Genomic DNA, 12,110 nt, shown 5'->3' on the forward strand with positions numbered 1-12,110 from the left:
ATATATATATATATATATATATATATATATATATATATATACAGTGTGTGTATGCATTGCTATATTATTGTAGACATGTAGTTAGCAAACAAGTTTGATACATCTTCAAATCTGACAACTTTCGTCAAGCCCAAATACATCTAGTACTGAAGCATCTACGTGGTCACCCGACTCGCAAAAAATAGTAGCTACATATCATTAACTCTACTCTCTTAAATAAAGGATGGAAACATTAGGTAACGTTATCTTACATACCACTAAATGGTCGCGGCCGGAAAATCTTTGATACGTGGTTTCCTGGATCAATGCTGACCTGGGTCAGCGCACTGTTTACACATCTAAATGGTTCACTATCATGAATTCCAAATGTCAGCACTGATTTGCCTCCCTGTCTCTATAAGGACAGAGAGAAAGTTCAGCAATTACTTTTTCTTTATAGTCTCGCAAAGCGTTTTTTTCTCCCGACTTTTATATTGTTGCATTATAGTTTCTATGATAATTATAAGCCATTTCTTGTTTCTACTGAGTGTTATATTCTATTGTATGCATTTCTAAGATAAACCGAGGACAGCCATAACAACAACGACTGCGTAAAGAAATCCTTGACGCAAATAAAGATACTATGGGCCCAACAATTAAGGTTGTAGGAACAGTATTTCATCCACCAGTTCCTGACTACACAGCAAAATTCAAGTAGACAAGTATTCACTCGACAAAACACGAGTTTGACAAGACTGTCATCTACAAGTTTCAGTTACAAACTCTATACATACAAGTGAAAATAAACGGCCAATTTACGTTAGCTTTAGATATCGAAAGCCATATGAGGGATAGAATATACTAAACATTGAAATATAAAATATTTTTGATGAAAAAGATGACTTCATATGCCTTTGTTCATCAACATAATTGTCACTTTCCTGGCTTAAAATGTAAGATAATTAAAATAACTTCAAAATATAAAATGATGCCGAGTATTAACTAATCAACATTTCGAAAGAATGTATCAAAATTAAATTGAATATGTTAATAACTAAATTATCCATCTTAAAATTATTAGTTAAAGCAATTTACCTTTCCAGAAAGAAAGAAAAGTCTAAGAAATTAGCAGTCTATATATAAGTATAATACAATGATAATTGCCATGAAATATACAACCAAACTGGCGAAGGTAATCAACAAACTTAATGTCGCGCCTAAAAAGCAGATGTGTTTTGATTGGTTAAAAATTGTTGTCGGGTCCATCCAAGTAAATATGAATTTCGAGTAGATAAAGTTGGAGTTACCTCCCCTTGGTCTCTCCTTACTCTCTCTCTCTCTCTGTTTTAATTTAAAACTGCTTAGACTGCAACTCAGTCAGACATTCTTGTTGCCCGATATCAACTGCATTTGTCCCAAATGAGTCTACCAACCAGCTTGGAATGTCCATTTCCAGGAGATCTTTGAACTTAATTTTCATATCAATCAGTTTCTTGAAGTATTCAATGTACACTAAAATATCATCCTCTTATTGTTTCTCCTCATTAATGGCAATGGTTTGGAAATGCATCAACTCATGAACAATATTTATCTTGAATAGGTTAAGTTTTCCAAGGAAAGCACTAACAGCCTCTTTGCAAATTAAAGATTTGTAATTTTACCTTGTAATTGTTTGTTTAGCAAATTTTACAACTCAAATACATCTGCAAGGTAGGATATGACACATTTTGGCTGTTGGTATTTCTTCACCAAATTGCTAACTATTCAAAAACATTATGACCAGTGTTACCCAACCTATTTTCACCCAGACCCAACTATAACTTTCCAGAAAAATATATGCCCCACCAATGGGTGAAAAAAAAAACAACTATTTTATTTTAAATATTTTATCAGAAATAATGGCGGAGAGCTGGCAGAATAGTTAGCACGCCGGACAAAATGCTTAAAGGTATTTCGTCTGCCACTGCGTTCTGAGTTCAAATTCCGCCGAGGTCGACTTTGCCTTTCATCCTTTCGGGGTCGATAAATTAAGTACCAGTTACGCACTGGGGTCGATATAATCGACTTAATCCGTTTGTCTGTCCTTGTTTGTCCCCTCTGTGTGTAGCCCCTTGTGGGCAGTAAAGAAATAGGTATTTCGTCTGCTGCTACATTCTGAATTTAAATTCGGCCAAGGCTGACTTTGCCTTTCATCCTTTCAGGGTCAATAAATTAAGTACCAGTTAAGTACTGGGGTCGAGTTAATTTCCCTCAGCTTTATTGTTATTAAAGTAATGAAGAATATTTTTTTTACAGATTTCACCTGACTCAGCAGCCTTACATGGAGTGCAATAAAATTTATAAGACTTATTCATCACAGTTCATAGTGTTTGAATGCTGGAAATTAAAGTTAATTGTTAAATGAAAATTATTGCATATAGGTGCAGGCATGGCTGTGTAGTAAGAAGCTTGCTTTCCAACCACATGGCTCTGGGTTCAGTCCCGCTGTATGGCACCTTGGGCAAGTGTCTTCTACTATAGCCTTGGGCTGACCAAAGCATTCTGAGAGGATTTGGTAGATGTAAACTGAAAGAAAGCTGTTGAATATATATATATATATATATATATATATGTGTGTGTGTGTGTATGTATGTTTGTATATATGTGTGTGTCTCTGTGTTTGTTTGCCCCCCCCCCATCCCCACTTGACAACTGGTGTTGGTGTGTTTATGTTCCTGTAACTCGGTGGTTCACCAAAAGTACCAGGCTTTAAAAAACAAGTCCTGAGGTCAATTCATCTGACTAAAAATTCTTCAAGACAGTGCCCCAGCATGGCCACAGTCTAATGACTGAAACAAGTAAAAGATACTGGCAGATTGATGGAATTGCTAAGGCATCTGAGAAAATGCTCAGTTTATGTTTTTAGGTCTAGTTTCAATGTAGTCAAGTTTACATAAAATTATGTGTACAAGTCAAAATTGTTCTGTGTTTCTATTAAACATTCTAGATGTCTGTATGCTGGCTGACTTAATTCTTTTATTCTTTTACTTGTTTCAGTCATTTGACTGCGGCCATGCTGGAGCACCGCCTTTAGTCGAATCAAATCGACCCCAGGACTTATTCTTTGTAAGCCTAGTACATATTCTATCGGTCTCTTTTTGCCGAACCGCTAAGTTATGGGTACCTAAACACACCAGCATCGATTGTCAAGCGATGTTGGGGGGACAAACACAGATACACAACATATACATACATACATATATATATACATATATACGACAGGCTTCTTTCAGTTTCCGTCTACCAAATCCACTCACAAGGCTTTGGTCGGCCCGAGGCTATAGTAGAAGACACTTGCCCAAGGTGCCATGCAGTGGGACTGAACCCGGAACCATGTGGCTGGTAAGCAAGCTACTTATGTTTAACAAAGTACATAAATAGCCTTTATTAGTATACAGGCCCTTTAACAACTAATCAATCATTGGTAATTTCTTCAACCATTGCAAGCTTAGTGAGGGAGTGGTTTAATCACTGACAACCCAACCATGCAACAGGTTATACTGGATTCCATGTTACCAGCAGCACTCATGAGAGACCTCGCACAAATGAACCTAGCATACATTCTACATCTATCTAGCAATAGCAGAGACTCTCTGAAATTCCAGGTTGATGTCCAGCATGTTGGAAGACCACTGGGAGAGAGGTACCCCTTAGCTTTTGTTAAAACATATCTCTAGGAGACGGTCACTCTTATATAAAACCAGATACACAGGAAATGGCACTAAACATTTTTGAGATCTTTTAGCAGACCGAGGCTACTGTAACAAAGCAAGTCTAGTATATCGAAGTGAGGCTAGATGCCTTGTCAATATATTCATCTGCTGTGCAGGATGACTCACATATTACTATGTAATATGTAGCTCTTATACATAGCCTCCTGCTAGACTTGAAAAAATTGAAAAAAAAAAAAAAATAGATGGCGTATGTAAATATGCAGTGCAAAAAGCAGGTAAGAACATTGACTACAAACAGAAGGATGCAATACAGCAAAAAAATGAGAAACTGAAATGAAAAGGTAAAGCATAATGGTATACAGAATATGAACACAAAGAAATAAGCAAAATGTTCAAGTCAATTAGGTAAAGTTTGAAGGAATACTGTGAAGAACAAAACTGCGTCATTGGTGATGCATGTTGAAAAGTCTTTGGTAAGTTTACAAATAGTTCATTATAGTTCAGATGTATATAGTTTTAGATAGCTTGGTGGGCCAATGTACACGGCAACCACTACGAGTCATAGTGACATATGTAGATGGAGGAGGGGTCAGTGTGTGTGATGGTGTTGGTGGTGGTTGCAGCGGAGTAATGTTTGTTTTTTGTTGTACTGTGAATGTGAGGTGTATGAGGTGGTATTGTATCACTGTCTGTGTATGTCTGCTTAAGCCTCTCTCTTGAGACAGTTTCCTTTTTACCATTAATGTCTATGGTATATAGTTTGTCTGTGTGTGACAGGATGCGATAGGCTTCCATGCATGAAGACGTGAGAGGAGTTTTCACAGCGTTATTTTGTAGAAACACATTGGTCCAAGAATCAATGTCTTTTGGAACTGATAATTTAATGGTTTGGTGTCGTGTTGACATGGGTGGCAGTTCTTGCATCTATTTGCAAAGTCTGTGTATGTACATAGTGGGGTTTTGTGTGGACAGACCCACTGGGGTCAACATCTGGCCTGGTAACTGAAAAGGTGTGCCATAAACAAGTTCTGCTGGGGAATAACTGAGATCCTCCTTTATCGAGGTTCAACAGCCAAGAAGGACTATTGGAAGATATTCACTCCAACACTGCTGATCTGGGTGGAATCGTTCCACCATACCATTGGATTGTGGATGGTAACTGGTGGTTTGAATCCAACATGTACCTATGGTCTTCGTGAACTTGTGGAAGAGTTGCGATTTAAACTGTTTTCCACAGTTGGTAGTGATGGTGGTAGGGACTTCGTACTATAATATCCATCCTGTGAGAAAAGCTTTGACAGCAGATACTGCAGTGACATCTACTAAAGAAATAGCTTCTGGCCAACATGTGAAACGATCAATGCGGGTGAGCAGGTAGGTATATCCCTGGCTGACTGGCCAAGGTCTGACAAGGTCGATGAGTACATGGTTGAAATGCACATCTGGTGTGTTGAATGTGCCAAGGGGTGCACGGATGTGCCTATGCACCTTTGACTTCTGACAGAAAAGGCAGGAGCGTGACCAAGCAGTGATGTCTCATCTCATATTTGGTCAAAAGAATCTAGCCAAAATGAGTTTTACTGTGGCGGTGACACCAGGGTGTGACAGGTTATGCAGTGTGCTGAAGACTGTTTGCCTGTCGGTCTCCAGAACAAAAGGACAAGGAGAATTCATGAAAGTATTGCACAAAATCTGTGCGTCAGCTGTGGGTACTGGGAAGTAATTGAAGTTGCATGTGGTAAAGGCAGGTGAGGATATATCGATTGTCTTTAAGTGAGGTTGATCTTTAGCCAGGAGATGCAGGTTGATATCTGTGGGTGATGATAGTGAATTCAGTGGTAGGCGTGATAAGGCATCTGCTGCAGTGTTATCTACACAAGAGATATGGCGGATGTTGGCAGTAAATTGGGAAATGAAATCCAAGTGCCTGGTTTTTCATGTAGAGTACTTGTCAGGCTTCAAGTGCAGGGCAAAGGTGAGTGGACGGTGGTCTGTAAAAATCGTGAATTGGCATCCCTCGAGTGTGTGCCAGGAATGTTTGACTGCTAAATACATAGCTAACAGCTCCTGTCCGAAAGTGCTATAGTGAGTTTCAGCTGGTTTAAGCTAGTGAGAGGAAAGGCAAGAGGCTGGAGTTGTTGCTGGTGAAATTGTTGTAACAATGCGCCTATGGCAGTGTTGGATGCCAAGGGATAGCTAGCATCCCTTGGCATCACTACAAGGGATAGCTGAGTATCCATGATGGGGTGGGCAAGAAGTGATGCCTGAGCGAGTTGCTGCTTTGCTGTGTTGAAGGAATCAAATTGGATGGAGTCCAATGCTATTGGCTCATTCCTCTTTTTCCTATTCTGAAGGAGTGTGTTTAACAGATAATGGATTTCAGCTGAATGAGGAAAAAAGTGCCAATAGAAGTTGAATAGTCCCGAGAAATGTCAGAGCTGATGTAATGAGGTGGGTGGAGGTAACTCCTGCAATGCCTTTACCTTGTCAGGCAGTGGCGATATGCCTTTGGGGCTGATAATGTGACCTAAGAAGGTCAAAGAAGATGCACCAAAAACACATTTGGTAGAGTTGATCGGCACTTAGTAAGTCTAGAATCGCTCGAACAGCTGATGTACATGATGAAGATGTTCCTTGGGTGAGGCACTAGCTATCAAAATGTCGTCGATGTACATATAAACGAAGTCTAAGTCTCAGACAACTTCATCTATGAACTTTTGAAATGTACTGGCTGAATTCCGTAAACCAAATGGCATAGTTAGGAATTCAAAGATGCCAAAAGGAGTGGTTACGACAGTCTTTGGAATATCCTCTGAATTCACAGGAATCTGATGGTATGCCTTAATCAAGTCCAGTTTGGTGAATACTCTGCAGTTGTGGTGAGATGATGCAAAACCCTGATTCTGGGGTATTGGGTGCCTGTCTAGAACTGTGATGGAGTTTAACCACCTGTAGTCATCAGTGGGCTGCCAGTCCCTGGAATGCTTTGGAACCATGTGCAAGGGTGACACCCAGGAGCTATTAGAGGGATGGATTATACCCAACTGGAGCATGTGGTTAAATTCCACCTGGGCCGCCTTTAGCTTCTCTGAGGAGAGGCAGTGAGGGTGAGAAAAACTGGAGCATCTTTAGTTTCGATGAAATGGGTGGTGGTGTGAGTTGGAGCAGCAGTAAAAAAATTTAGGTTAGTCAGCTCTGGATATGAGTTCAAGAGTGTATGGTATGGGTTGTCCATGGCAGCAATGAAAAAGATTGGACTAACTGCAGGGGTTAGTGGCCTTTTACCTGGGATAGAAAGTTCTGTGGTCGCGTCCCATAAGCATCGAGTGCGCATGTCCACAAGCTAATGGAAGTGGTGCAAAATGTCTGCACCTAATGTTGGGTAAGAGAGATCTGCGGCTGTAAAAATCTACTTGAAGTTACGTCGCAGATCTAGATCCAACGAATGAGATATCTGGCTGAAAGTTGGAATCGGTGAATGGTTCACTGTCTGTAGAGTCACTAGTGATAACAGTGGTTTATCTGTGAGGAGTTTTAACAGCCAGATACTGCAGGCAGCACCTGTATCTATAAGGCAGTTGGTGTGGGATATCTAGTCTGTTATGAAAAATGCACGATTGGCCACTGGCTGCTGCAGAGAATGTATCATGCTCAATTCTCTGGTTGGTTGTTTTCCTGTTGAGAAAAAGTACAGGGTTGGGTACATTTACGTGCTGAAGCTCCAAACTTTGCATGGTACCAGCATATGGATGAATGAGCAGAGGACGAGTGATGGCAAGGTGAGAAGGAGCGATTGAAAGAACGCTGTCTTGATGAATGTGACCTGGAAGGAGTTGCATTTCTCTCGTTAATTCAGCTATTGCCTTTAGGATAGCAGCTGAGGCAAGGTCCTTATTAGTGGAAACTGATGCTACTAGTGGGTGTGAGTAGGTATCCAGTGGTACTGGGATCGGCTTAGTGGTGTTGCCGGTGTACTCTATGGAGGCTATTTGTTTGATGGGAGTCGTCTCCACCATAGAGGCTTGAACATTAGAGGGCAACCAGGAAAAAAGTAGTTGTTTCAATAAAGCACTATCAGCAGGTGCATTTTGGGCCAATTCCTTTATGCAGAGCAAAAGTTGTGAGGGTTTGTCATTGATGAGGGTTTGAGATTTTCTTTCTTCTGACAAGGACGTGCATTGAAAAATCTCCTGCTTAATGCTCCTATATGTGGCATCATGTGGGAGTTCAGTTATCAGGTCCCTCACAGTGGTTGTCAGGGATGGTGGTATTGTGTCAAGTAATATATGGAGCTGTTGGGCTTCGGAGACAATATTGTTCGTGGTAAACGTTGATTCAATCTGTGAGAACCACACTTTCACATCACCTGTAAAACAAGGTAAAGAACTGTTATTCATGGTGAGATGTGTAACAGAAAGATGTCAATTACTGGGGAAAAGTTTGTAAAATGGTATGTGGTTGTACTGTTAGATGTAACGGATAGCTCAGGCAGCTGTGTTGTGTCCACGTGGGGTATTCAAAATTAGCGTGCATGTGTTTCCTTAGTAACACACATTTTTCTTTGAACGAGGCATCTGATGAACCACTATATATATATATATATATATATATATATACATACATGTATATATATAAATATTTTCATATCGGAGTCACCTTTTCATAGTGGCTGTCATTGACTGTTCAAGTGCGTATTATTACAAGGAAAAAAAGTTACTATAAATCACCATAAGACATTTTTGTGTATAAATATATTGTTTATTCTGTGTTCACCTTTTGTGGTCGAAGCATGTAGTATGATACAAAAACGTGTGTTTACAGACAAAGAAAGTTCTGATTTTTTTTCTTTTGCACTGAAAGAAGTATTACAGTTTGTATGCAAGTGTGTAATGAGAGCAGTCATTTTGAAAATGCGTGCAATAAAATATCTTCGTTTACGAACCATATATCTTGTGTCGAGGTGAATAAACATGTGAGTTGCGTGTGGAGCTGCAGAGAAGGCATGTATTTTTGCACGAAACTTGGCAGGAACTGAGAGTTCCTACAGTATAGCTCAGAACGAGGTTAGTGTCTCAGAACGAGGCTAGTGTCTCAGAACGAGGCTACTGTATCAAAGTCAGGCTAGTGTATCAAAGCGAGGCTAGACGCCTCAGCGATATATTCGTCTGCTGTGCAGGTTGACTCACATATCACTTTGTAATATGTAGCTCTGGTACAGTAACAACCAAAGTGCTTCTAACATCGCCAGAAAGTTTCAAAAGAAAAAGAATCTAGTTTCATTTTGTTGCCGAGTCATAACAACTAATGGAGTACATATTTTTAAACCTTCATTTTAATGTACCTAACTATTGAGTTCCGTGTTTTTACGTCGATAAAACGAAAGCTGCCTTTATTATTGATTGTTGACGAGTTTTACGGATTATTAACAATTATTTATTTACCTCTCACTTTGTAACCACTACAGTTCGTTTTCTTTTGCCTGTCATATTACATGTTCAAAGTTCGAAAAATCGCCCAAAACGGTTAACGTGACCATTAATTAGAAACAAACTATCGTCATTGGTAGGTAGGTTTAAGAAATATAAATGCAGTAGACATTCATAGGCATGATTTAATATTGATAAACACCTCTCTCTCTCTCTCTCTCTATATATATATATATATATATATATATACATACACACACACACATATACGTTTATTATCTATCTATCTCTATATATATATATACACACACACACACGCACACATACTGACAGGCCAAGCACACAAGTGTGCATACACATAAATACAGAAAGAACGACAAAAACAGCTCATACAACGCGCATACAGAAGACGAACGTTTACCGTTTCAGGAACGTAGAGAGAAAGATAGAGAGAGAGAAAAATACAGAGTGGGAGAGAAAGTGATAGAAAGAGTAAGATAGAGCCAAAAAGAGAAAGAGCAAAAGATAGATAGATAGAGAGAGAGAGTGATGATTGAAAGATGGCGGAGAGTTCTAGTAATACTATCAAAGTGCTGGCTCCTGGCCGCATTAGAATTATGAAATGGAAGGTGCGGAAAGGTAGTAAAGTATCTCAAGGAGCTCTTCTAGGATTTTACAAATTAGTAAACACCAGTGAGAAACCTCCAGATGAAGAAAACATTTGTAATATAAAGGATGACGACACTGTTAGTCTGCAGAAACTGAAATCAAGCCATGTTGGCACAGTTTTAGAAGTCGTTGCTCAAGAGGGACAAGATCTAGAAAAAGGGTGAGTCGTTTGTTTTCTTCTATATGTTTTGATCATTACAGTAATCTATAAATACGCGCGTGTGTGTGTTTTTATGTCTTCTATGCGTGGTAGGGTTGCGACGTTTGCATGCATACATGACCTGTTTACAACTCCCTCTTCGTGTTACCGAAAGCATATTTTTAGATGTTAACGAGTTGCTTCTCGCTCGATGAATCGTTAACATTGTGGAATTATTATAATGATAGCGCCAAACTCGATTTTCTTCAGCATCAAAGCGAGGTCGATTAAATAACCTGAAGTTTTCTTCGTCGACTTTTCCCTTTTTTTATTTCCTTGTACAGAAAGGTCTGGTTCCCGCCGGGGTCGACTTTTCATTTCGGGATACGTTAAAATAAATACCAATCAAGTACCGATGTGGAATTTAATCAACTGCACCCAGTCCTAAATTTGTTACCTTGTGGTAAATTTAGAAACCCCGATTGGCGGTTATTGTTATTAATAGATGCTAGTCTGAGAAGTGCTCATAACCGTCGCTGGCCCTCACAGATTAAGGACATGATTTACCATATTTCACAATGAATTGAATTTTCAACAAGTTTCGATCCCCGCTTAGATTGCCTCAAGGATGTAGAAATGCTTGAACATCTAATTTCTCATTTACCCTACTTTCTAAGAATAAACGAATCTTCGTGCTAATTTGAGATCATCTTTCTTTACATAGATATGAAGTGCACGGAAAGATAAAACGGGAAATCGTGATACTAATGTTTTCCATAAGGGTAAAATGCAACAACTGTTTGAAATATTTATTGTAGGTCGAGTGACATCACTTCAGATAGGTGTAAATTTTATAAAGATTAAGGGCGGGATTACTGGTGATATGGTTCCAATTAAAAAAAACATTCTGTTGGATTACGTACGATTCGAGTAACAATAAACTAATTTCCAGTGATAATATTACTGTATTGAGAGCACCGGTTGTATACTTTTCGCTGAGAAATGGTCTTGTGCTTCCTGTATATAAAAAAAATGTTTATACATGTATTTGTGTGTATTGACAGATATCTATCGAAGAGTTAAACTCACATGTATGTATACATTGTACACACACACACACACAGAGTAATATCCAATAGCATGGGTAGCGAACTCTAGGCCCGTGGCAATATACGTAAAACTGTTACAGTATCTATTTATCACAAAACCCAGTGACTGTTTTCGTTGATATATATATATTAGACAACTCACTGTTACACACAAACACACAATTATACATATCTACAACTGTATTTTTGTAATTAGTGACAACAGTATTTTTGTAATTAGAGACAGGTATCCTGTTAATTACCGTGGTTGATATTCTTTAATTGGTCCTATTCTTATATACATGCAGTAAGATACAAGGCCAGTTTTGCAAGGGAAGGGAAAATTGTTCATTGATTTCATATTATGACTGGTACCGATTTTGTTTGGTTGAAGGCTGAATGGTAAAATTAACTGTCTCTCCTGCAACTTACGCGCGAAAGTTAAAAATCTATCTTTTATGGCTTTAGAGGGATAGTGGATTTTAATTTTTTTCGGGTTTTAGATTAAAATACAGTGCAAAAGTGTGAATATATTAGGAGACAGTTCTAAGTACTCCAGTTCTCTTTTCTCTCTCTAATATAGGTTTGTGGTTGAAAATGCACCTGTGTTTTAAAACAAAGTTTAGTTTTTTTAAATATATTACAATACTATATTGGTTTCGACAATTTTTTTTTGCATCTGAATTATAAACAAAAGAATAAGATGAAAATTCAAAAGATTTTCCTTTAAATTTTTATCTTATTTTTTTTTTATATACACGATTAAAATAGATTTTTTTAAAACCCAGGTACTTTTTCAACCCCAAATCAATTTTCGGCACTGTCATGGTATTAGCTATCAGAATTGAAAGAACTGACAAGGAACGTTACTGCTGGTTTGAGTTGATTCTTTGGCTACTGACAGCTAATACCATGACTGGCCGGAGCTATCTATCTGTCTGTCTGTCTATCTCACTATCTCTATCTATCTATCTATCTATCACTCGTTCACCTCTGTTTGTGTCCGTAGAATTTATCAAATTAGAAAACGCAAATTTAATATAAAAATATATTTTCTGAAATTGCAAATTATTTAAAATATAAAAATATAATTTTC

The 12,110-nt window shown here is 38.4% G+C and overlaps 2 protein-coding genes across 4 annotated transcripts in view; one reads left to right on the forward strand and one right to left on the reverse strand.

The window, feature by feature from the left end:
* LOC106880646 (centromere protein L) overlaps nt 1–1,309 on the reverse strand; it is a 25,959-nt gene extending 24,650 nt beyond the window's left edge. Inside the window, exons 1-2 of one of the 3 annotated variants that reach the window (XM_014930688.2) lie at nt 1,075–1,309; nt 256–394 (exon numbers count right to left, since the gene is read on the reverse strand). The gene's annotated coding sequence lies outside the window, so the exon portion shown is untranslated. The other 2 variants (XM_014930689.2, XM_014930687.2) reach the window with 2 other exon arrangements.
* Nucleotides 1,310–8,815: 7,506 nt separating this feature from the next.
* The window catches only part of LOC106880648 (RNA polymerase II subunit A C-terminal domain phosphatase), a 23,314-nt gene continuing 20,019 nt past the window's right edge, over nt 8,816–12,110 (forward strand). Inside the window, exon 1 of the mRNA XM_014930690.2 lies at nt 8,816–9,947. Coding sequence (XP_014786176.1) covers nt 9,679–9,947 — 269 coding nt within the window. The 5' untranslated portion in view covers nt 8,816–9,678. The remainder of the gene's footprint in view (nt 9,948–12,110) is intronic.

Source organism: Octopus bimaculoides, chromosome 3, assembly GCF_001194135.2.
Source record: "Octopus bimaculoides isolate UCB-OBI-ISO-001 chromosome 3, ASM119413v2, whole genome shotgun sequence".
Taxonomy (NCBI): Eukaryota; Metazoa; Mollusca; class Cephalopoda; order Octopoda; family Octopodidae; genus Octopus; species Octopus bimaculoides.